General features: G+C 52.4%; 1 protein-coding gene across 7 annotated transcripts in view; it reads right to left on the bottom strand.

Moving 5' to 3' along the window:
- Positions 1-27014, bottom strand: part of LOC135904617 (sterile alpha motif domain-containing protein 11-like) — a 523025-nt gene that overhangs the window by 75556 nt on the left and 420455 nt on the right. For all 7 annotated transcript variants that reach the window (XM_070534069.1, XM_070534065.1, XM_070534066.1 and 4 more), the window contains exon 5: positions 24850-25309. In XM_070534069.1, the coding sequence (XP_070390170.1) occupies positions 24850-25309 (460 nt within the window). The remainder of the gene's footprint in view (positions 1-24849; positions 25310-27014) is intronic.

Genomic DNA, 27014 nt, shown 5'->3' with positions numbered 1-27014 from the left:
CGCCATGCACACGCCGTCGACGCTGCCATGGACGCTGCCAGACATTACCGCCCACCCGTCGGTCAGGGTTTAAAAGAGCGTGAGGCGCATTTAAAACGGCGACCGCGCTGAATAAGGAACGAAGGCCGGGGACATTACCGCGGACGTCACTGAAAATAGACCCGTGCTTGGCCTCAGCCCGGCGACAGCTGTAGCTATTCTGTATGCGCGGTCACTGAAGCGTGCTCGGCCCTCTGTCCCAGCCGTATATGCACTGAGCGAATACAGAAGAGCGTTTATAGGTTCAACGAAAGGAGCCGGCTTGAGTTCATTGTCTCGACCTGCACAGGTATGCGCCTGAAACCTTTTAGCATCGGCAGCCAAGGCTCGTGTACCTTGCGTAACACTGCGTCGTCATTTAGAGTCTTCGCGACATTTTAACAACTTCTCTGCTCAGGCAACAACTGCAGCTGGTGAACGCGCCTGTACTTCACTGCTGCTCGAACCGTGGCATACAGCACCTACGACACACCCTGCTTTCGCAGTTATCTACACGGTTAAAACTATGGTACCGCATGTAGTACAGCATTCACACACGACAAGCGTCCAGGGCCGCACTACAAAGAAGTGTGAACGAGCAGACTTTCGTCGCGGACGAACACGTCGATCCTAACGTCGCAACGCGAGATCGGAGCGAACAAAAGCACCATATATGCTTACAATCTCCCCAAAATGACTATAGGAGTTCTCGCCGGCGCTTATACGACCAAGGCGGCGACGATTTGCTGCGCTGACTGGCGGTCGGTTTCGCTATGCGACACCTCACTTTCTTTTCGTTGGGCCGGTGTCACCAGTATGGCACCGCGTTTACGCGCCCATACAAAGCCACCCATATATAAATGTATATCTGTATATATGCGAGCGCTGGCCAGGCCTAGACGGATCCAGATTTACGCGTTCACTCAGCAGCTCGAACTGCGACGACGGCATCGAAAGACGAAGTCGACGAGGCGAGATTTTACTTCTGTCGTCGCCATTGTGCCCCGACTCCTGGAATAATAATGACAATGGCCCAAAGACAATTACAAAAGAAAAAAAGAAAGAAAAGGAAACGACAGGCGAGCGCGAGTGCAACTGTTACGGCCCTGCAGAGACGATAATGGCGCACCGCAAGCGACGACGTTCTAAACGAGGGGAAATTTAGAATCAATCGACCGTTGCCGCCGCCGCCGCCGTCGTCGGGTATATTATGGACACACACGTATAGCGCACACGTACGCACTCACGCACACACACGGGCCTCGCCGTCCCTTCCTCCTTTGTAGTTCTTTTATACGACGAGGCTTCGCACTGCGAGCGGCCACCGAGCGTGTCAACCGAGGCGAACACAGCTCGTCCGTGAAGACGGGAATGGTTTGCGACGACCCCGCGGCTAAGCTGCAGCGCTCCTGCGAGGCGGCGGTGGAGAAAGAAAAATTGACCGAGTTTCTCGTTTGCTTTCTTTTCTTTCTTTTTTGCAACCTCCTTGTTCCTTTACTTTGTTTTCGTTTTGTGTTGTAAGAGCGTTCTCTTCTTCCAGATAACGGTCGGTGCGAACTCGATCGCCGCGTCAAAGCGAAGGCTGACAGGTCCTAAAGACCGTCGCAGACGACGTCGTCTGCTATAGTGTGTGTGCGCACGCAGACGGCGCTACTGCGTGTACGAATGAAAGGCCGAGGAAGGAAGCGTGAAGCGAGCGGGAAAACTATGGAAGGACAGAAGCAAGAGGACGAAAAAAATAAATAAACAAAGACGTTCTGACGTGTAGGCGTACGGGTGCGCGCCTTGACCAAGCGCGTGCCTTTTTAGCGCAAACACACGGTGCTGAGCGGCAGCTGTTACAATCAGACCGGAGCGGTCCAGACAGAGAAGGCGGGGGAAGCGGAGCACGCAGCGTGGTCAAGACAAAGTGGAGAGGAAAGAAGAGATGGTGATGGGGGGGGGGGGGGGGGCAGCTTTGCAGGTGAGCTGACGGCAATGAGTGAAGCGCAGGTGTACGTGTCTTTTCAGTCGCGGCGGAGTTTCGGCCACGTGTGCTCTCACAATAACAAGATTGACTCAAATTCGATCAGAAAAGTCACGGGAACAGTAACTCGACAACTGATGGAAGGTGTGAGCGGTGGTCAACATTCAAATGTTAAGAATTGTAACTGCAAAGCGCGAACCCATTGCTTTTCATTTGACGTCTTGGGGTAGAATCGCGCGATACCGCGGCGTTGCGCTACATACTTATGATCGAAACTCAGAAGTGGTGTACGAACATCTTCCTTTAAGAAGCAGTAAGCACTGCAGCTGCTTACGACGTTCATCTCGCCCATTCCTGCGGACGATTCGCACATATATAGAACGTTACGGCATGATCACTGAGAAACTACAAAATAAGGAAGATCACGCAAATCCACTATAACACGTAAATCCACATAAATTCGCCTCTGTTCACTGCGCATGTCGGAAATCCTTGACACAAGTCAGAAGTCATCAGACGCAGCGAAATCGACGAAATCTGCGCTTAATTAAGCCAGATTTTACGAAGCGCACACGCCCAAGTTCCGTCGAGGACACGAACGCGTTAAAAAGAAAATGGGGCGTCCGCCACAGGACGCATGGCACTGCGGTGTTCCTTCAATTACGTCCGATACGCCCACCTTACGCCCGTATACGTATACAGGGTGGGCAGCGCGGCCACATGTTGCTCCCGGACGACCACCCGTTGGACGCAAAATCGATTTCGTGCTCGCCGATGCTTCACGCCGAAAGTTGCCCGCGATGCCCGCGGAAAGCATTTTCATTTCCAGGGGGGGGGAGGTGGCCTCGATCGGCGCGCTACATATATCGCCCGAGCGCCGCTTTCAAGGTGACTCGCTTTTAATCGCCCTTGTCCCTTCCGCGTCTCAAACCCTGTTATTTTATTACTTCTTTCGCGCGTTTAGAAGAAGCATCGCAACTTCCATCCCACGAGCAGCTTCTCTCTCTCTCTCTCTCTCCCGGCACTTCCATCCCGCGAGCAGCTCCCCTCACCCCCTTCTATCTCTCTCTCCCGGCCTGCATGCTCTAACTGATCACCGCACGCATTCAGGCTCCGTGCGCCCGTTGGCTTAGCGCAGCATATACGTATACCTAAACGGTGGCCCACACGCACACACACACACACGTACAGCTCGAGTACGCCCGAGTTTGTCGAGCCTCCGTGCGCAAGTCGGCAGAGATCTCCGCCGGTCAAGCTGATCGCAAACTTCGCAGCGGTGGGTCCACGTGTGCGTGCGTGCGTGCGCGTGCGTGCGCGTGCGTGCGCGTGTTTGTTTGTTCCCGGTCTTCTAATGAGTTCGCCTCCTCTGCCTCCAGCTTCTCGGTCCATTCCCTCTCTCCTTTCCTCCTCTCTCACCCGCCGACGCGCTCATTCTCTTTTGTTTTTCTTTCCGCCCGATTGTTTTCCGCCGTTCTCACGAGCGCGTCCGTCGGTCGGTCGGTCCACCGCGGGTTCACCTCCCGCGACCCCAAACGCAGCGCGCGCGCTCGGTCGGTTAGTTATCCATCAAGCGCACCGAGCACTGATTGGAATCGATTCGAAATGAACCTGGCGGCGCATCAATCTCGAGTCAATTACGCGCCGCTTTTTTGCGCAGCAGGCAAAGCGCGAGGCGGGATGTGGCGTGGGGGGGATTAACAGAAGCAGCTCTGCAGCGTGCGCGAGTGCTCGCCAAGTTCTTTATTTTTTTTTGAAAATTATTCCTTCACGTTCTTCTAAGCGCCGTGACCCGCCAATGGATTGACCTCATGGCGGCGGCTCTGTAGCTCTGTCATATCTTGCGCGGTGGACGGTCAATATACACGACCACCGGCAGGTGCTGGTGAGGGGAGGGGGGGGGGGAAGTTAAGCTCGTGTGCCTGGCAAAGAGCGAAGCGGCGGCCACAGGATATACAGTGTGGCTCGTAAAAGCGCTGAACGATTACGGATGGGCTGCAGGCAATATTGAGGAGGCGTGACCCCGCCACTGACCGGGAGTACACAGCACTGTCAGCTACTGGAAGGTGCAGTGCTCGTTTCCGCGCGCGTCGCTTGCATATGCGCTGCATTCGGTATAGCGGTCGTTACTGTAAATGTATATTACTCTATTCTACTTGGTCACAAGGTGTCCAGCCGAAATCCAAACAAACAAAAAAGAAACACACAAAGCATGTTGAGACTCGGAAATATTACTAGGGATTTTTTTTTTTTTTCGATGAAGGCTTGCCCTTAAGGCATAATTCTTGGAGCATATATGTGTATTATATGTGTGCTGTGAGGCCTGTGTTGTGTATGAATTGACGCATATTGGTTCGGAGAACAAGAAGGCGCGCTTAACAACGAATGAAAAGGTATAGTTTCGCATCTTTGAAACAGACGACGAGAGTCTGATGAAGAACTATATACGCGTGTGCTGTGGATGAGCAGACGAACAAGGCAAACCAACTGTGTTCACTGGGAGTCAGCGAGGAAAAGTTCATCGCTCGACTCGCATCGTTCTGCATGGTCGTTTTGAGAAGGTCACTTCTTCCATCGTACGATACGGGCCTTTACTTCTTTCCTTCTTTCATTAAGCTATCGCAATAAGAGCGGCGCAAATTTATCGCGCACTTAGCACACTAGAGGTGAGCAGATACGATTATCAGTTCAGGAGGCAAGTAGGGACAGAGTATATGTACCCAATGCGTGAGTCGTTAACAAGCCACGCCATATAGGGACGTTATGCGGGTGGCACTATTTAAACGAAGTAGCACTGTCAGCGGCGAAAACCAATCTCCACATTCTTTTTCCATCTTCGTCTGACCACTTCCTTTCTCTTCTCTCTCTCTCTCTTTCCCAAGTTTTCTTCGAGGCTCCCGTGAGCACGCGCAACGAGAGCGTCCGAGGAAGAAAGGAGGCCGGCACGCGCAATAAATAAACAAGGAAAAATAAAGTAAAAAGAGAAAAAAGTTACGCAAGCTGCCTAGTCCGACGGAGGAGGGGACTACGGGTCCCATTCGACGCACTCGCGAAACACTCGCGCGATTCGTTCTCCGACTGTACGTGTATACAACGCCAAGACATCTGCGAGGCAGGTTCCTTCTTTCTATACACGCTGCAGAGATAGGTGAGCTCGCTCGCGAGAAGCTATAGGGCGCGCAGGGGCAGGACAGGCGTCGTGGGTGTGACCCCACGTTCCCGCTTCAACCACGTGCTACGGCGGAGAAGGACCCGCGGCGGTGGCAGATGAATACAAAAAGAGAACAAAAGACACATCAGAGGCGAGCGCATGCGGCAGCCGGCCCGCAGAAAAGACGTATATACGCAACGCCGCGGCCAACTCGGCGGCGCACCCAGCTCTGACCCACGGCGGGGCAGAGCCAATTAGAAGACGAAGGCCCCGCGTGCTTACAGGCTACGGGGGGGGAGGGAGGGGTGTGCTGCTGCCGTCGCTCGGTCGGCCCCTGGTTGCATGCGCAATCGCTCGCAGGACGGGCCAGGCCGGGCCGTAAAGGCCACGGGCGTCCGACGCCGCCGTCGTCTCCGGGATCTCGTCTCGTCTCGCGCATGGGCCTTGACCCCCGGGCCGCGGGCAGGGCACGGCCGAAAACGCCGCAGATGCAAAATGCGGGAGCGGAGAGGCGAAAGCGCTCGCGCGCGCTGCGGCTCGGCGTGGCACACCGCGGGGTTCGGCATCTCGCCACTCTTTGTCGACCGCCTTTTATTATTTCTCTCTCTCTCTCTCTCCCCCTTGCTCTTTGTTTCTTCGCTCGCAATCTTTCATGCTTCATCCTCGCTCTGGTTCCTACCCCCCCCCCCCCTCTATCCTCCCCGTATTACCCTCCGGTTGAGCGCGGCAACTCTGGTTCGGGCCCAACCCGACCTGCGTGTATGCATTATTACGAGCTCGTTCAACTTTCACCTCCACGGCGTACCCCTCTCCGATGGGACGAGCAGCGGCGAGTGCTGGCCGCGGCGATGCTTCCTTCGCCCACCATGCGGGCTACCTATCCCACCGCTGTATACGTACACTATAGATACAAGCTGCCACGCGGTGAGCGACGTACACACACACACACACGTGTACGGCGCGGACCTCCCTCGAAGTGTCACGTATGATGGGATCAATTTCTTGCCTTCGCGCGCAAGAGGAGGAGGAGGCCTCGCGCTACTTTTCTCCTCCTCGCGATGCATCGCGCGCGCACCCCGCGCAGCCAGAAAAGGTCGAGCGATCGTTGAGCGCCTTCGTAATAATAAAACGCCGCTTGCGTCCCTACGTTCCGTCCGGTTGGAGAGATGGAAGAGCACGCTTGCCTTTGGGGTTGGCCGCGCCACACCTTCGGATCCAGCGTATATAACGCTCTCGTTCCATTTCAACCCACCGCGGTTACGGCGTGCGGCTGCTGAGCGCGAGGTCGCGGGTTCGGCTGTCGGGCCGCGATGAACGCGTTTCGGCCGGAACGCAATTCAAGAAAAAGAAAAAAAAAAACAACGCTCGTGCGCGTGCAATTTGGGTGCACGCGTTAAGGAACTTCATGGTGGGTCTGAATTAATCTGGATCCCTCCAGAATATATATATGCGGCGTCTTTCACAGACCCAATGTTTCTCGTTCGGACGCTAAATCCCGCGAATCAAACACTCGGCGATTTCGTCGAGACTGCGCGTAACACGTGGAAGCTCGTTACGATGAGACTGACAAAAAGCCAGCGCATTTATTTGCCGCAGCGCGGAGGCGAAGGGTGGCACAACGCGCGTATACTTCTAAATCCAGAAACACGGTGGGTTGGCGCCCACATATACAAACACGCGCGTGTGCGTGCTTGCATGCACACGCGCGTGTGCATGTGTCCTTGTGTGTTCCTTGCACATTCGACCGTTGACCGACGACCGTTCCGAATAACGGAAGAGACAACAAGAAGAGAGACGCACAGCTGCCGCCGAACACGCACACGCACAAAAAAAAAAAAAAAAAAACGCGAGACGTGAGGAAAATAGAACAACACGAGCCTCTGAATAAAAGAAGCGCGCCGCGGGGCGAAGCGATATAAACGCACACGGAAACGCCAAGTCCGTCCGTCCTGCGGCGCACGTGTGGACAGCTGCCGCACATGCGTGGACCAAGAGAGCTGCTGCGTTGCGTGTCAGGCAGCCGTGTGCCGAACCGGAACCTGACCGGCCATTACCTGGCCGGCTTTTTCCCCGTATACTGCTGTTTCCGCCAGAGGGCAGTGATTTCTGGCGTCGTTCCGCGCAAGCGCGACCGCGACGGTAACAAAAAAAGAAACGAAAACAAAAGAACAACGGTAATAAGAATAACGCGTTGTTCACGCTCACGAGTGCGTGGGTAATGCCTTCGGACTCGCCCGCGAATCGCTGAACGCAACGGTTCGGCCGAGAACACAACGGCCCCTGCGTGCTCTACCCCCGGGCGAAAAAAAAAAAAATGGAGTAACGTCAACGCTCGCCATACGTTGTTGTCACGCAAGCGTTAAAGCGCTCGGAGCCAAGTTCCCCTAGATATGGGAGGGCGGGGGAAGGGGTGATCAGATATGAAACTAATCGAAGCGAGCCCACGGAAGACGGCCGCACGTTCTCGGTGCAGCTTCATGCGTGCGCGTTTTGCACGTATGTATACAGGCGAGTGTAATCGCTTCAAGTGCTCTCGATACACACTGTGTCGTTATAAGACAGCGCGTTTTCCCGGAAACTATAAAAATGCCGGCGTGAGCGTCGGTTTCACGAAGTTGTTTTGAGATTTGCAACGGTGACTGGCTATACGCCACTGACTACGCTATCGAGAACCAGCAAAAGCGAGACTAGAAAATGTGCTCAGTTTCGATTCGAATCAGTTTGCTCGCTTCGTTCTGAACTTCAAAATGCGGGAAATAAAGGGACCGGGACGAGACAGGTTTTAGGGTGTTTCCGTGCGTGTCATTGTGAACCGAACCATTATTATAACGACGTGGAAACAAATTTACTACGGAATTATTAGTTAGAATGGTGACTCGCTAATGCTTGCTAACTATATATAGCTTTTGTGTTAACACAAGTGTCACGTGGTAACTGATTTTTTATGCCACTGCAAGAAAGGGCACGTGCGACCGGTCGGAAATACAAATCATCATCATCATCATCATCATCATCATCAGCCTGGTCACGCCCACTGCAGGGCAAAGGCCTCTCCCATATTTCTCCAACAACCCCGGTCATGTACTAATTGTGGCCATGCCGTCCCTGCAAACTTCTTAATTTCATCCGCCCACCTAACTTTCTGCCGCCCCCTGCTACGCTTCCCTTCCCTTGGAATCCAGTCCGTAACCCTTAATGACCATCGGTTATCTTCCCTCCTCATTACATGTCCTGCCCATGCCCATTTCTTTTTCTTGATTTCAACTAAGATGTCATTAACTCGCGTTTGTTCCCTCACCCAATCTGCTCTTTTCTTATCCCTTAACGTTACACCTATCATTCTTCTTTCCATAGCTCGTTGCGTCGTCCTCAATTTGAGTAGAACCCTTTTCGTAAGCCTCCAGGTTTCTGCCCCGTAGGTGAGTACTGGTAAGACACAGCTATTATACACTTTTCTCTTGAGGGATAATGGCAACCTGCTGTTCATGATCTGAGAATGCCTGCCAAACGCACCCCAGCCCATTCTTATTCTTCTGATTATTTCCGTCTCATGATCCGGATCCGCAGTCACTACCTGCCCTAAGTAGATGTATTCCCTTACGACTTCCAGTGCCTCGCTGCCTATTGTAAATTGCTGTTCTCTTCCGAGACTGATAAACATTACTTTAGTTTTCTGCAGATTAATTTTTAGACCCACTCTTCTGCTTTGCCTCTCGAGGTCAGTGAGCATGCATTGCAGTTGGTCCCCTGAGTTACTAAGCAAGGCAATATCATCAGCGAATCGCAAGTTACTAAGGTATTCTCCATTACCTTTTATCCCCATTTCTTCCCAATCCAGGTCTCTGAATACCTCCTGTAAACACGCTGTGAATAGCATTGGAGAGATCGTATCTCCCTGCCTGACGCCTTTCTTTATTGGGATTTTGTTGCTTTCTTTATGGAGGACTACGGTGGCTGTGGAGCCGCTATAGATATGTTTCAGTATTTTTACATACGGCTCGTCTACACCCTGATTCCGTAATGCCTGCATGACTGCTGAGGTTTCGACAGAATCAAATGCTTTCTCGTAATCAATGAAAGCTATATATAAGGGTTGGTTATATTCCGCACATTTCTCTATAACCTGATTGATAGTGTGAATATGGTCTATTGTTGAGTAGCCTTTACGGAATCCTGCCTGGTCCTTTGGTTGACAGAAGTCTAAGGTGTTCCTGATTCTATTTGCGATTACCTTAGTAAATACTTTGTAGGCAAGAGGCAGCAAGCTTATCGGTCTATAATTTTTCAAGTCTTTGGCGTCCCCTTTCTTATGGATTAGGATTATGTTAGCGTTTTTCCAAGATTCCGGTACGCTCGACCTTATGAGGCATTGCGTATACAGGGTGGCTAGTTTCTGTAGAAAAATCTGCCCACCATCCTTCAACAAATCTGCTGTTACCTGATCCTCCCCAGCTGCCTTCCCCCTTTGCATATCTCCCAATGCTTTCTTTACTTCTTCCGGCGTTACCTGTGGGATTTCGAATTCGTCTAGACTATTTTCCCTTCCATTATCGTCGTGGGTGCCACTGGTACTGTATAAATCTCTATAGAACTCCTCAGCCACTTGAACTATCTCATCCATATTAGTAATGATATTGCCGGCTTTGTCTCTTAACGCATACATCTGATTCTTGCCAATTCCCAGTTTCTTCTTTACTGTTTTTAGGCTTCCTCCGTTCCTGAGAGCATGTTCAATTCTATCCATATTATACTTCCTTATGTCAGCTGTCTTACGCTTGTTGATTAACTTCGAAAGCTCTGCCAGTTCTATTCTAGCTGTAGGGTTAGAGGCTTTCATACATTGGCGTTTCTTGATCAGATCTTTCGTCTCCTGCGATAGTTTACTAGTATCTTGCCTAACGGAGTTACCACCGACTTCCATTGCACACTCCTTAATGATGCCCATAAGATTGTCGTTCATTGCTTCAACACTACGGTCCTCTTCTTGAGTTAAAGCCGAATACCTGTTCTGTAGCTTGATCTGGAATTCCTCTATTTTCCCTCTTACCGCTAACTCATTGATCGGCTTCTTATGTACCAGTTTCTTCCGTTCCCTTCTCAGGTCTAGGCTAATTCGAGTTCTTACCATCCTGTGGTCACTGCAGCGCACCTTGCCGAGCACGCCCACATCTTGTATGATGCCAGGGTTAGCGCAGAGTATTAAGTCTATTTCATTTCTAGTCTCGCCATTCGGGCTCCTCCACGTCCACTTTCGGCTATCCCGCTTGCGGAAGAAGGTATTCATTATCCTCATATTATTCTACAAATACAAATCATATGTTCGTAATTGATCCACCGTTTATCGAACTTCACACCCTATATAACGAAACTATAGGCCCTAACACTTTTGTCAATGTTTTCTTTTTTTTTAACCCCGGGAAGATGTACTCACAATTTATATAGGTTCTCTCTTGACGGTCTCCATGCTTAGCGCCCTAATTTTACTTTTTCTTTTCGACTGCTGTCCGCAGAATTTCTCAAATCGGTGTGGTAGTCCACCGAGACCACAATAGACTACGCGGTAAATACCTGTTATTGGATTTCACGCGCAGACAGCCTGCATACACTGTGCTGCCGAAACTCAAGTCTCTAAGCTGTGCAAATCAAGCTGTGTGAATCATGTTTTTTTTTTTAAACTGAATTGCGAAGAAGGCGACGAAGGCTCTGCTAAGGGGTCGCGGTTTGATCGAACGCGACCTCACGAGTTCATCTTTCGAGCTATAACAGCGCACGTCTTAGAACTCGGGGCAGCGTCGTTGTCGCCACCACGCAAAGCTCGGCGAAGAGCTGGAAACAGCTGTCATACGTTTCGAGACCCTCTGCAGCAGCTATGGCCGCGCGCTCAACTTTGTGCCCGGCCTGGCGCGCGCTCCGCAACTGCCACTTTGTATTCGCTTCAGGGAAAAAACAGTGCGTCTCCTTCTCACGTCCTGCCCTGGAACAGATGGTTTCCAAGGACGCGTCCTGCCACGCTGGATTTTCAATGTCTGCGCCGGCGCGCGCGGCGCCAAGGAATGTGCGATCGTGCGTCGCATGTGAGAGGCGCTTGCCTTGCGCGTATGTACATGTACATACACACCACGCACGCGCGCGCGCGCGCCTCAAACGGGACAAACCTGGGGCTTTCCCCGCCGGGTGAGACACCACGGTGCGTTTCGCGGCCTCGCCGAATTTGTCGCCCGCGGCATGCAGCTTGCTGCCGCCGCCTGCGAGCCGGCCGCGGCTGAACGGGAGAAGCAGAAGAGTAAACGCAAAGCTGCTTTAAAAAAAAAAAAAACGAAGTAAGCAAAGACAGAAACAAAGCCAGAAGCCGATCCCGGCGAAAGGAGTGATGGAAACCAGATCGAGAGACGTGACAATGGTGATCAGGCGCAGTAATCCGAATGGCGCCGCGAGGCGTTCGGAGGAGAGCCTCCTGGCGTGCGCTTCTCCTTATCGGGGCCGACTCATTACCCATGCTCCGCGCACCGTACGTATAAACTCTATATACACGCCGGAGCGGAGTCCTGTAAATTGCCGTGTACTGCCGCGGTTTAGCGCACAGAAAATGAAACAGAGAAGGAAGGAAGGAAAGAAAGAAAGACAGAAAGAAAGAAAGGAGGAAAGAAAGAGAGATAACGAAAGAAGAGAAAGAGATCTGTCCAGCGAGTCGCACTCGCGCGCGTGTTTGGGGCCGCGTATTGCTAATGCAGGTCGAGCGGCGTCGCAAAGGCCAAGGGCCCGATGTGTCACCTTCGGAGATCGTCGTCCACAGATAAGGGGGAGATCGAACGCAGTCGCTTAGCGCCGTTTTACCTCAAGGCTATCCGATTCAAAGGCGCGCCGCAAGGATCTGTAATAAATGAAGGCATGCGAGTCGATTATATGCGCCGAAAGCATTGTTGGAATGATTTCGCTCGGCTGGTTGCCCTGGTTAAAGAAAGACGGGGCATAATATATGCGCGGCGGAACAGAGTGAGCTCAACTCGAGTCAAGCCAAGGCTGGACGGTTCTTTTGTCAGACTGTGTAATCACAGAGTGCCTGGACACACAAGAGCGAGAGATTTTATACAAGATCGAAAGGTCTCAAGATCGAGAGATTTCTGGGAGAGCGTTTCATACTAAAGACTATATAAGTGGAGACCACATGAAACGCATTCGCCACTTATGCCTACGCGGCATCGCGCAATCTGCAATCTCGGCCGAAAATATGATTTCATATGCATAGTTGCTGTTTGGCGATCGACAGTAAAGAGAGTTGTTTAGGTGGCGATGTCGCCTGGACATTTCCGCACAAGCTTGCAGTCACGTCATGAATTTTAATGGCGTCGCGGCTCGGGCCAATTTAACTGTTTATCGGTAATGAAGGACAGCATCATATATCTTTAAAAGAACCAGTCAATTGAAAAGGTCGAAACAGAATAAAATAATTTGAAACCCATGGGGCATATATGCACTAAAGTACCGGCGCACAGGTGCCGGTGCAAAAGAGAAACAAAAAGGAAGAAAGAAAGAAAGGAAGAATTGGCCTTCAATTTTCCTGCAGGAAATCAAGCCCCTTCCTTTAAAATGAATTAAAATTGAGTTTCCTTTTTTAAGGCCTAGTTTACCAGTTTTACCTGATATACTGTTGCTCTTGGGTGTGCGTATCAAGTCGACGTCTCTCTGTACGCGATTCCTGGCCGCAGTAACGGCGTGGTTATCACGGAGCCCCTAAGAGATCACGTCGAAGCCGGACACGACATGGGCAACGTTCAAAATACGCGCGTCGCGAGTAATTTGCACACTGCGTGGTCGGCGCTTCAGAACGACGACAGACGCCTAGGATAACCGGAGGTCAGGGACCGAGCCTTTCGAGCACCCTTCGAGCGCCTCCAAATTGATACGGTTTGCATCTAGAAACCCGGTCAGAGTATAGACGGGTCACTAATGGCGACAGCGCCGTGTGGCCTTCTCCGGCGACCTTATGCTGCAGGCGAGCGGCTCGCAACAACGTCACCTCCCCCCCCCCCCCCACACACACACATGCAAGTGTACACCTCAATCGCCCCCGTCACGGCTCGCAATTTTCGGCGACAGGTTATCCTATATACCGCGGAGGAGCAGCACGCTCTTTCGAAAGGCCACGCCGCCACCGCCGAGCGGTGACAGCAGATCCTTCAACACGCTGCGAGCGAACAGCTATAGTGTACACACACGCGCACACACACACACATACACATACGGCGAGCGAACAGCTATAGAGTACAAGCACGCACATACATACGCACACACACACGCACACACAACCAGGCAGGCCTGCGCGAGACGCACAAGGCGTTATATGTGTGCGACCCACAGGTTGCGACCTTGCGCATTCTGTGCACTCGAGTGGGCGCAAAATGGCGCTCGCTCCTCGAGAAAGAATGAAGATTATTAGTCCAGCGGTCCGGCGCGAGATGGCGGCGCAGCGTGCTGACGCAACGCAACGGTGAACGCTCGAAATGACGAGGTCGGCGCTCAAAGGTCTCGCGCGCGCATATACATGTATATACGCGCACGCGCGATGGGCGCCGCGCTTTGCATCAAACGCCGACGACGGGCCGGCGAGAACGAAGAGAAAACAGAGACAAAGAGCACGTGATATACAGAGCAACACGACCGCGTTTATGTATATTTGACACTTTTTCTTTGTTGTTGTTCTCGTTCCTTGTAAGGGCGCCCTGTGCATAGGACGACATGGCCGTCTCTGGCGCCGGCTTCGAGATCAGAATACAGAAAGAAAAGGTGCGCGGCAGGTCAAGCAGTGAGCAGCATAAGGTACGTGTCTGTGGCCGAGTGTACCGCATTGCTTCGGTTACAAGCACGAGCTCAGGCTCCGCAGTGGAAAGGACCTTCGCCGGCAACATTGAATGGGCGGCTTTCTTTCTGTTTCGAAAAAAAAATCCGTGAAGTGCGGAATGCAGCGACTGAGGGTCAACGTACCGACTGCCGTTTTCATCATTTTTTGGCGACACGGGCAAAACACATTTGTTTCTCCGCGAGGCGTAGCTAGCGGGAAAAGCCACGCGTCGGTGGTCTTACTCATTCCACAGTTGACGTCCAACTCGAAGCAGCGATACCAGTCTGAGGCAATGTCCGGACTCTTCCACCGTGCACGAAAACACGCCAAACGCGCAAAGCGCGCTACAATCCATCTTTGCTTTTCGCTGAATCACGAGAACGAGAAAACGCTTTCAAAAGAACGTACGCCTTTTCTTATAATCGGATTATTTTTTACCAGATCCGCAACCTCTCAAAGCCCTTCCGCAAAATGACAGGTATCAGGATGTTGAGCAAAACGTGAACAAGGTGAATGCAGGAGCCAACGTTTGGACAAGTGCATTTGTCTTCTTCAAAGCGTACGTTGCCTTGAAGAAGACAAGTCCACTTGTCGAAACGTTGGCTTTTGCATTCACCTTGTTCACGTTTTGTTCATCGTCTTGAATTTCCATCTCCCGCATTGCCCGTCTTTTCCCTGGGTATCAGGATGTGTAGCATAGCGTGTCTCTCACAAATTTCAGCGCATACGTGTACAACGCACCTTAAGATTGCAGGCCTGTCACTGTCACAAGAAAAAAAAAAGCGCGGCATTAGATGAGGATCATCCCAGGAGTGCAACAATCTCTGGTCCCTGCAGCGTCGAAAACGTGAAAAAGATATGGCGTGCCTTACTATAGCGGGCAGTATACGTAGACGAGGATCATCTCAGGAGCGGAATCCCTGGTCCCTGCAGCGTAGAAAACGTGAAAAAGATATGGCGTGCCTTACTAGCGCGAGGAGACGGTATACACCCGCGTAGCGCGCACGGCGACGTCGTCGTTCCTGCAAAGGAGGCCCGCAGCGGTCGCGCGCGGTGCTAACGCCTCGCAATGAGCAGCGCCCGTGCGCGCGCGCCGCTGCCGTCTCATCTCCAAGTCTGAACGGTCGCCTCTGACCCGCGGCCCCGCAACAACCGCAGGTTCACGGCAGGAGGCCAAGGCTATAAGCCGACACGGCGACCCCCGCTCACGCGACCCCCCCGGCGAAGAACAATGGATGGCGCGACCCCCTCTCACCCCCGGCGGCTAAAAACATGCGACCTCCGCCACAAAGGGGGCGAAGCCTAACCGCCAGGACACTCTTCCTCGCGGGGTGTCCGGGCGTCTCTTTCTTTTTTCCTGCAGACTAATTGGGCATTATTCCCGAGCGGCTGCTGGTTCATATGCACCGGCACAGCCGCGATTTGCGTCCGACGCCGTGCTGAGTGGGTGCCCGCCGCAGCGTGTGTTTGTGTGTGCGTGTGCGCGCATGCGCATGTGAATGTGCATGTGCGCATGTAAGAGAGAGCCACAGATGCGAAAAGTCATCATCTATTCTGCGTGCGTACACGTCACCAGCGATTCTAAGATTTCCATGCTGCAGCTACACATCACAGCAGCATAAGGGTACGATCAAACGCTAACCCAAGAAAACCATGCAAATGAAAGAATGGAAGCCCAACTACAACAGCGGCCTCGACGTTCGTGTATTCTAGCGGTGCGCGACCAAGCGTTATGAGGCTGTGCGCAAACCACATGGATTGAACGGTGAACGTTACAACGGAATAACCCACAGCTAGAGTTCAGAAGCACAGGTAAAAAAGAAATCCTTCGAGTGTGGCAGTTTAGACCTTACCTACACCAATGCAGACTTGAATGGCTCTTTGATTTCAGATTGTAGGTTATTGTTTCCGCGAATTACTCGGACGAAATTCAGCTTTCAGGTGGGTATACGCAAGCTGCCTGGTTCCTCGAATAGACGGAGACGATGCGCTTCATCAGGTAAACAGTACATCGTCAGGTCGAATAAAGCGGAAATCGTAACAAACGTCAATCACGAATTTGCGAGACGAACATGTCTCCCCCCCGCTGCCCCGGCATTTTCCGGCGCCGCAGTATTTTCGCGGTCACCATTACAGAAGGGACGTGACTCGATATTATTGGGCGCTATTCAGTGTCGAATATGTGTTTGTGTGCTTCCATACTCTCCATTTATCAGTTGTGTTAGAACGGTATTTTGTCCACACTCGCAGCGACGCCTCCACGAACGCTATAACGTGAGGTCGTCGGCAAAGAAGCACACACCACCGGAGAACAGCGAACGATCCGGGCGGAGAAGCCGCCTTGCGCGGAGCCAGGGGGACAAGAGAACGCCCGTCCAGGAGAGCTGTGCGGCCGGATGCGCGAAAGTGAGGGATGCCCGCCCTTTGTGTGCTCGCAGCGGATGGCGTAAGGTCGTGCGCGTGCCAGAGATCGATATGAGACCGTGACGTCAGCATAACTCATGCACCGGGAGCCATTCGGCGCCAGTAAACAAACGCATTGTCGTCGTCGCCGTCGTTGCCGCTCTGCGGGCTGTATGCACAGCGCGGCTGTGACGGAACGGAGGAGAGGGAAAGCTTGGCTCTCGCTTTTTATCCCGCTTTGGGTTGCCATTGGTAACGCGAATCGAAACTCTCGGGCCCTGTCACTGCCTCCACCCACTGCAGATGTGCGGCGGGTGCACACATATATACGTACGTGCTCGCGCCCCCCTTCCTGCGCTCCATATCTCCAAAAGCCTGTCTTTCTCTCTTACTCCCTGGCGGATCCTGCGGATGGAACGGCCGCTGATGCATGGAGCCAGGCTTCGCCGCGCGCCCCGGCGCTGAATCGCGTTCGCGCCGGAAAGGCGGTCCGGTCCGCGCCGCCGTTTGACCACGACCACCTGCAGCTTCCCAGATTGCTCTCTCGGTTTTATACTGAGGGTTTTGACCAGCGCTAAATGCAGCTCAACCGCGAGTATGCACTAGAAGTTATGCCCACACTGTTGGACTATGCCGTAAAGAATGACCTGCAATTCTATTTCAATTAGAGCTCTCGCACGGGCAGTCGCCTCAGCCAACCAGTGTAGCGGAACGGGCTTGTTGATATTTCATGATGGTCTACGGGCAAAGCGCACGCAGGACCAGAAACACGTGTAGGCAAGAAACGAACGCTCAGAATATAGTTTCGTGTCTTCGTGTGCGGCTGTTCCTGCATGCGCTAAAGCTTTTGGACCACGTCTCCTATCTCTACAACGGAGCCGCGTACACAGGTAATTAGCAAGAGAGCACATACCTGTTGTGCTTTTGAGACAAGTGGTAACACAGCCACCAGAACATGACAGGTCCTTTTGCAAGGCCACAGGAACTTACAAACTCTATGCATATGCAGTCGAACGAAAGCCACAGGTCGATGATATTGGTTGAGGCAATCAATATAAGTAGCGGCAAAATTATGATCTTAATACGCAACATCTGCAGCTGAAGCTAAATATTGAAGCGTGTTCCTGTACATTCGAATAATTTAATTCGTGTTTTCCGTATTATACGTGTAGAAACAATGCGGAATTCCTTGTACATTGCGCATAGTTCGCATACATAAAATTCACACGGAAACAATTAACACGGAATCATTTCCATGCATAACGAACTTCCAATAAGGCACGACAAAGGTACACGTATTCGCTTTTCACACTCGTGCCCTAGGCCCACGACAGACAGACCGGTTCTCTTTCTCAAGTGACTTCGAGCGCTGCTGTGAGCCGCATTCCCGCAACGCTAGCGACAACCGTAATATGCCATTCCAAAAAAAAAAAAGAACAGCCTATATATGCTCTTAAAATTGACCTTCATTTTCTCGCACGCCTCTCGGCATTGTTTTCTTTTCGGTCGCATGTATCCTGGTTGCGGGCAACACGTACATTCAACAGCAAAAGTCTACGGGATGCGGTTTCCCCTTCAAATGTGAATTCCTGCGCTATTAAGGCATGATACTTCGTATTTAATGAATCACTGTGTTGGTGGCGAAGGCTACTACATGCTAGGACATCTATTTTGAGGCCGTGTGACCACGCTTCGCGAGAGTTCAGCTTCTTGGCAGACCCTGCGTCCCGTAAACTTTTGCGGTCGACTGCACACGCAAAGCGCCATGCAGTTCATCGCTCCTACATACGCGACGAGTGAATTAGAGGACGCGGTGGTATAGATGCACGACTCATGATTGAAGTAAGTGGGAGGACACAGCAGCCGTTGCGCAAAACAGCGAAACGCGAGGACCCCGCTGCAGTGTCGCCACTATTCTCCGACAACAGTGCGCGAATGCTCCACTCTCCGCAAAACTGCCGACGACACCACCAGCGTGCATGCTTGCATGCGGCGATGCAGCGGCCCCTGTAATTGCCGCCGGCACGCAAACCTTTCTCCCGTGTATACGCAATCGTGGACAGTGTCTGCGCGCCACGCACGACAGGGGGGGCTACCGTGCTCGCTATAACGCGTGGTTGTCGCAATTGAAAGGTGTCCTTATCTACGCTTTGCACCTGCGCCATTTGCTTTCTCTGTTCATCTTTCTTTCCTTCCTCCTTCGCGACAGGTATTCAGGTGAGCCACTTGAGGGCACGTATATGCGTAAATTGAGGAACGCTAGGCAAAGTGCACGGCGACCATAAGTACGCGTCACATATATGAATATGCGCGAAATTGCGTACCGTTCCAAACATGCCATACAGAACAGACAGAGAAATAAAATACGTAATTGCTTCTTTAGGGGGGGGGGGAGGCGAGGGGGGGATGGCTCAGTAATTTGTATAATCACATACTCCTCGGGAAGCTTTCGGAACGCCGGCTAAGAGTGGTATTCAAGCAGAAATGTAAAGGGGGGGACGGGGACGGCGGAGAATGCTCCGCTCATTACAATATGAGCACTGTTCGATACACCTGAATAACCTCAGGCCAAGGCATACGTTGAGAGAAACCGCATTTCCACGGGTGCCTCAAAAGAGGTTCTGTTATAAAAAGAAAGCGAAGAGGTAAGTCCATTTTCACTGTTACATCAGTAGGCGCCACGCAATGATCCGCTCATTTTTCATGTCGACAATTCAGGTAATATCAGGGACACCTGGATGCGAAGAAAAAAGAAAAAAAAAGAATAAAAAGAACACGCCAGGCTGCATTAGCTACCTCGTTATGCGCAGTGAAAACGATACGCACTTCGCTTAATGTCAGAGTGCGTTCTGTTACAGCGTCTCAACACGGGAATTACATAAAGGGCGTAATGGGAAAGAGGTAGGGAAAAAAAGAAAGAAAAAGACAAGGTTAAGGCTACAAACCACAATTGACGGAAAGCACAGCTTAATAAAAGGAAGAGAACGAACGCTTCAAATTTCGCGAGAAACGGGAGGGGGCAATAAAAGAGCGGGGAAAAGAGAATAAAAAAAAGAAAAGCGAGATCCATTCCTTCAAGAAAACAAAACTAAAGCGGCCGAACAAACGCTGTAAACCCCGGGCCCAGGCCGCGGCGCGCCACGCCATGCACGCGCCCTCGCCGTTTTGGAAACGGCACGCCACTGGTGCACGCATAACAGTCCCGGGCGCGATCGAACTTTTGCCCTTTCTCCGCAAAGCACGCCAGCGACAGAAAAGCGTCGTGCCCAGCCGCGGGGTGAATTGCATATATTCGCGCTATTGCTGCTGCACAGCAGAACGTGAGAGCATTTTCGACAAGAAGAAGAAGAAGACGAAGAAGAACAAGAACAAGAAGAAGAACAAGAAGAAGAAGGAGAAAGAGAAGAAGAAGAAGAAAGGAGGACGCAGAAAGCAGAGAAAGCAGAAGCAGAATCTGAGGCACCGAAGCGGAAGCGAAGAACGAATGCACCGGGCATATACTATATACCGTAGGAAGGCTTATATTATAATGCGCGAAATGGAAGGAGGGGGGAAGGGCACGAAGACAGGGACACACGCAGTCGGCAAGCGAGTGGGGGAGGCGCGGGGCCCAGGCGCAAGCGTGGCGGCAGCCGCGGCCAAAGGGGCGGTGGTGCTGGTTGCTGCGCCCGTGGCGTAAGACGAGGGGCACAAGCGAGAAACAAAACAGGCATTGCCACCGCCACGAGGTATGCGTATATAACATCGGCTGCATACGCAGTATACGCGCGGCTTTCGTGCGAAGAGAAAAATGCTTTCGCGCGGGCAAAAAAAGAAAAAAAGTGAGAGGGAGGAACGAAACGGCTTCTGTCTCTGTTCGGAGAGAGAAAAGAGGCTCATTCGGATCGATTTTTGCGCCTGCGGCGACGGTTGCACAAACGAAGGCAGGCATGGCACGCCGCATCTGCTCGCTGTCTGCCAAGGCACACAGATAGAAACAGAGAGAGAGAGTGAGTGCGTGTGTATGAGAGAGAGAGAGAGAAAGAGGGCGAAACGAAGAGGGGGCGAAAGGCAAAGACAGCGCACCACCATCACAACGCTCTGCAGCAGCAGCGAGCGAAAGTGAATGCGAATTTTATGGATTGGCGGCGCGCAGGGGGACGAAAGAGGGGGGGGGGACACGGCAGTCGAGACGCGTTCGAATTTTCTCCGCGGGTCTTATTCCCAGCTCCTGCAGCAACGCACGCACGTGCGCCGAACGATTGCGTTTGTCCGTACCCTGGGCTCAAACGTTTCCCCCTCCTACTCCCCGCGACATCCTCCCCCTCTTTCCTTCAGCTGCTTCGCAGCCCCCCCTCCCTCCTCCCTTTTCTAAGTCCAGCTTCACGCGCATTTCGTTCTGCGGCAGGTATGTAGTTCGCGTGCCATACGCCGCCGATCGCCGCTGCTTTTGTTTTTGGGAGTTCGCCTCCCCAGCTGTCTCTAAATATAAAACGCGAGCGTTTTTGTCTGTCCGTTTCGTATGCGTCTTTGTGCGGCTACGTGCGCGAGTGCTCTGATGCGTGGAACCATACCGCCTGCCTGCCATGCCCGCCCGTGCATGCGTGGATGGATTCCGCGCTCGCGTCACAGTCGACCCGCTGCAGTCGTCGTCGCTTATCGCATTTGGACGCGACGCTCGCGAATGTATGGTTGGGGGGGACGTGGCGTAGTACGGCGCACGGTACGCGTATACAAATCGCGTGTGCGATGGACGAGGGCCTGGCGCCGAAGCTATGCTGTAGTATGGATAGCGGGCGCAGAGAAAGAACGGTGCCGTCCGTGAAGCCTGTCTTTTTTTTTTTATCTCTCTCTCTATCTTTGCGACGGATGAAGAGCGCACGGTTCGACCGCTGAGGGGGTCTGCAGCCACAGAGCGCAGCTGCCCGCGCTATGGTACCTGTCACCGCGTGGGCTGCTGCGATATTGACCGGTCTCACCATGGTGCCCCTATACAATAGAAGTCGGCGGCTATTCGACCTCCTTTGGTTACTCAGCGAGAGACTGCAATGTCGATTGCTTTCCTAATGTGCTGAATCGATGAACGCCTTGTTTGTTACAGGTGCAGGACGAGAGAATCGTTTGCCAGCCGTTTATCGAATGCTAGAATACGTACTAAAGCAGTTGATCGATACTTATTGCGCATGGCACTGAATGTGATGTAATCTCATTTTCATCGCTTTGGTCGTGTTAGTTAGCAGGCCCACCGAAATATGCAAATTCAATTTCAACGGCGGCCCCCGCTGTGTAAGACTAGAGCCGGTGTAAAAGTCGAACTTAAAGCTTGAATGTTGTCGGGTGGCTACAAATTAACGTTCTCTTGGAAGACACCTCGAACGTATTCTAGCGCATGGCCTTCAATGGCATAAACGGAAAACGATCGCAGGCTACCCTATAGTTCCGGAGCCCGAGCTGTCGCAAGTTTAATTTTCTTCAGTTACAGAGGGCGAGGTTGTTCGATCGGAATGGCGTTCTTTCTACGCTGGAAGGACTGTCTGAAATCGATTCTCCCTGTTGTGAGCGCAGTGACGGACGTTCGATGGCTTATTGCACACACGCCTACAACCATCACCTTCGGTGTGGTGAAATAGAATGCCATTTGGGCTAATAGTGGCACCGGATGCTGTTCCGTACACTAGAGGGCTGAGGAGTTTTCGATCGGTGTAGTTAAATAACGCGCAACGAAATCTCACAGGACGAGTTGTTTTTTGTGCCCTGCTCGGAATACTTTAACTGCAGATTGCGAATAATCGAACAACCGACCTATATAGCTTCGACACAGCTGCTGACACGGTGTATATACAAGCTAGACTCCTGTCTATACGCACCCTGCGGAGCCCTGTAAACACTCTTAGTCTTTATACAGCCCCTTTGCGGCGAGCGTGTCCTGGCGCTGAAAAGAGCCCCCAAGTAAAAGCTGCGTTTTATGGGCACATATGCTGCACTACGCTTTGCGCCAAATACGCGTAAACTTGTAGAAAAAACGGCATTTCAGACAAACTGGTATGTATTCATGCTGAAACAGCGCGCATGGAACACACACTACATGACCCTGCCATTTCTCACATGCAGTACGTGTGTTTCGTATACACGCTGTGTCTTTATCAATAAAAGACAGCTTCCCTTAAAACTAGCCGGTGGTCAGAGAAAGAAAAATAATAGCATCCTGATTTCGCCATCCATCGCATTTTTCTTCTCTTTCTCGCCGCTAATAAGTTCATCGACTGCGATCAAAGTCACAGGCATCGAAGGCCACGCATCGAACGTTGAAATCTATTCAGGAAGGCTGGAAATACATGTCTTTCGGGCAAAATCTTTCCAAGCTTCGTCAGATCGGTTATATAGAATACTGGCTATAAATCTGCAGAGAAACTATCAGTCATTGCAATGTTTCTGCAGTGGGTGACATTTTGACGCCGCTGGTGCGTCATTCACGCAGATGAAGGAATGTTTAACGTTCACTAGTTTCTTTGCATGTTCGTATAATATATTTGTTTTGTATAAAGTTTGTTCATGCAGAGCAGGGGCACCAAACTTGCAGCAGCGGTTTCTCTTCGTTCATCATCTGTCAACTTCGCGGTCACAATATAGACAGTTCCTTCAATATAGGACACGGCGCGTCGTAAACAATAAACGTGCGATAGAGGGCCACAAAATTTATAATTACGCTTTATAAAACTCGGCGCAGATCGTCAGGTGAATGTTCCTTTGCCAAAACCAATAACCGAAGCATTACGCAGGGTCGCTGACCATCGTAAGGAGTTTTAACAAATGCAGTGATACACGAATGAAATACTAGTCAGAGTACGCTGCCATTGGGTAGCAAAAAAAAAAAAATTACTTTTTGCAATGAATAGAAGCGTAAACCATACATGCATTTGCGGCGCTATGTGTTAATCGTCAAGAAACATATCAGATGAACACGAAAATATGAAGTGCCAACTTTTAACTTTTTTTCCCCATCGTAGCACATAAGAAATAAATCCTTGTTAACAGCGAAGCCGAGTTGCTCTGTCGCATACATCACTTGGAAAGTCTAGTATTACAGGAGTGAGTAGCGGTCAACGGTGGTTTAATTCCATTACTTCATTTGCGGTACTCTTGTCTATCCTGCAACAACAGATCACTCTCGTGCATGTATTGAACGCGGAGTTAAGTGTCATGCCTGTTTAACCCGCTCAATCCTGGAAACACGTTACAACAATAAAATATTCAGTGAAGCGATATCTGACATAGCTCGGAACGAATATCTCTGATCTAAACGTCTCGTTGTCTTCGCGCTCGGAACTTTGAGTAAGCAAACCATACGTACATGTGTATACGGCAGCTCATCTATATGATCTTGGCTTCAAACCTAGCACATACACAGCAACTATACATACAACAAAGTGGATTAATAACGCGAACTGGAAAGCGAATTGACTTCGTAATACCACGGATAACCTCAGTGGCTATATATTGTGCAGGAGCAAATGAATATTGAAGACAGAAAACCACGCATTACGTCAATATGTTTGCTTCAGCTGCTATATACCGCGGTGTTGACGACTCATGGCAGGAGACCGTTAACAATGGCATCTTTCCATTGCATTTTACTTGTCTTTCACTGGTTTTTTGTTTGTGTGTTTGTTCGTAATCATTTCAGTCTTTGATAGCACATCTGCAGCCACATTCCCAAGGCGTAGCATATGTAGAGCCGGCTTAGGCATTATCATTTAGGGTTCAATGTAACATTGGCACATGTTCAAGGTTCATGATAATTTGCAACGTTGTGTTAAACGTTAAGGAGTGCCGCAGCACTGTATTTGGAACATACAAACTGTAGGACAAAGGGGAAGCTGCACTTCGAACGTGCACCTTACACTATACAAAGCGAAGATATCACGAGGCCGTGTACTAATCCGCTACCATGCACATTCCGTTCTGCCGCGTGTCTATGTACGAAGTGCGCAACGCAACCGCACACGCTCGTAGCTAACGTTTTAATCACGATCGCGGGACGCTGTTTAAAACATAAATTCTCAACGGGCATCGACAGCGGTAGTTGGTAAATTTACCCACTTAAAATGAAAAATGCACTTCGTTCAGCACTAATCACGAAGTGCCGTCATTGAGGACCAAATCCTGGCCGTTGAGCGCGCCCACGATCGGGCCGGCAGGCTAGATCTGTCAGTCCCGTCGTGGGATTAGCCGGGTGCGCGTTTTATCTCGTTTTGCTGGACCTCATAAAAGTTTATTCACTCACTCACTAATCACGTGCGCTATTCAGTTCTCTACGAGTAAGGATTACTAGCGGACGCCTGCTAAAATCGCGACGCTTTGTCGCTAGAGGCGTATAGCCTTCAATCTGGACGCTAATCACCACTTGTTGCTGCCTGCCATGCAGAACCACGCGAGCGACACACGCTCCACAGTCGTCACAGGCACGCACACGCACAAACAAGAAGTGGCACTCACCCGTCCTGTCCGGTCGGGTTGTTGTACTTGGCAGCAAGCGACCTCATGAAGTCCGAGTAGTTCCTCGTCATCATCTCCACCTGCTTGAGCGCCGGCGCGGCCAGCGTCTGCCTGTCGACGGCGGCCTGCGCGGCGGCGGCCGCGATCACGCCCGGCGGGAACGGGTGTCCCGGCACGAGGCCCGGCCGCAGGCCCAACACGAAACCGAGTCCGGGCGGGAACACCCGCGCCGGAGACGGCGAGGACTGGGGCGACGCCGTGTCCGACTCGGGCGACAGCCTCTCCACTTTGATGTCGCTGGCCGGGTGCGTCAGCAGCGCCGTCCCGTTGACCGGGAGGAGCTGCGACGCAGCCGCCGACGACCGCTTGCGTCGGCTCGCCGTCGTCACGCCGGCCGCCGGACCGACGCCCACGACACCGCCGTTGCTCGTCGCGCCGCTGCTCGCCGCCGCCGGTTTGTCTGTGGAGAAGTTAGCCATACACCGGTGAGCGACCACACGCACAGCCACCAGCGTGGCGACGAACGAGAGCACACCAACGATCACACATGGCGCTGGCGACACCAGCCGCTGGCACTGACGAGGGAGCGCGGAGACGGCAAGCGAGCGTTCCCGGCGCGGCGTTCGACGACGTCGAGCGGCCGACGGTTTCAAGACGCACAAGGGGCCCGCACGGGCGCGCGCGCAAAACCGAAACTGAAACAGAGCGCGGCGCACTGTGTACTGGAGCACTGGGAGCGCGACACACGGAGCGTGCGCGCGCGCGCTGAGGAGACCGGTGCGACGCGAAGCGCACGTCGGTGGATCGACGCGTTTCTCTGTGGACCGCACGGCGGCCCGGCTACGCTTTGCGAGTCGGGAAGAAGAGCGGCGACGGCGGCGGCGGCGCTGCGGCGACCCAAAGCGCGCACCTCCTCACGCATGCGCTCGCGGGAGAACAAAATGCACAGGTCGCTCCATCTGGGGGGACGAGCGCGCGTTAGAGCCGGACGCCGCTGCTGAGGTAGTTGCAGCGGTACGGTGGAGAGCGTCGAGGGTGGAGAGAGGGAAGGGGGGAGCGAAGATTTGCGTGCGACGAGGTAGGCGCACGAGCGCGCGCGCGCGCGATGAAGAGCAAGAGGCGCGCGCGATCACTTCTCCTCAGCTGGCGCGAGGAGGAGGAAGAGCGAGCCTCCTCCGAGCGACGACGGAGAAGCAGGGGAGGAGTTTCGGTTTTGGGTTCGCTTCCTTGACCGCTCCTCGCACGCTCGCCCCCCCACCCCCCCCCCCCGCCTTTTGTGTTTGCGTCGCTTATCGCTCGCCGCTCGCCGTACGGAGCTGCCTCCCTCGCTGCGCAAGAAGGCGTGGCTTTGCGTTCGCCGCGGGACGGTCCGCCGCCAGATAGGCGTCAGGGAAGAAGGAATCGCTCCCGCCGCCGTCTCCTTCTCGGCCCGATAGCATCTTCACCTGTTCGCTTCTTGCGGCCGCCGCCGCCGCCGCTGCTCCCGCCGCTGCCGAGCTCGTCGCCTCCGCGGAGCGCGCGCGCGCGCTCGCTGGTTCCCTCGGATAACACCACCGGCCTTTCGCGGGCGCGAGGAAAATGAATTCGAAGGGGGGCATCTTCGCGTGTGTGCGCCGCCGCCTATTGTGTGCGGTGCGAGCGTCATATTTTGCCGCCTCTGAAATTGTTTGTCGCAGGGGTTACCTCTCTGCCGCCGCCGCCGAAGAAGTGTTCGACCTCCCGCGGTCGGCTCGCATGCAAACGCCAATCGATTCGCAGCGGCGTCATGACGAGGAATGAAGCACGACGGACGCCCATTTTAAACGCATCCGCACGGTCGCGAAAGAATGCTATGCGCAGCATCCGAACCTGAGGATATATCTTGTTTTTGTTGGCAGGTATCCTAGCACAATACATTGATATTTCTGGCTCTTCCTTATCCTATATTGCTTGAAGAAATAAACTAATTTGACTGCTCTTCCAGAGAAGGGAAGAAAAGTGAGAAGCGCTTGAAGTTTAGCTATTTCGAGCCGTTCGGTTCGGTACATGCGGTCGGTGTTATAGCATCTCAAGTTGAACAAGCACACTTCAGACATAATAAAGATATGCCGAATTCGTGCTGGAACTTGCATCTACAGGAAGGAAGTGCAGTTGGCAATAACCGGCACTCACTCTGACCGTTTCGC

This window comes from Dermacentor albipictus, chromosome 2 (genome assembly GCF_038994185.2).
Source record: "Dermacentor albipictus isolate Rhodes 1998 colony chromosome 2, USDA_Dalb.pri_finalv2, whole genome shotgun sequence".
NCBI classification, from domain to species: Eukaryota; Metazoa; Arthropoda; class Arachnida; order Ixodida; family Ixodidae; genus Dermacentor; species Dermacentor albipictus.
The sequence above is the reverse complement of the archived record's forward strand: the minus strand, read 5'-3'. Positions and strand labels throughout refer to the sequence as shown.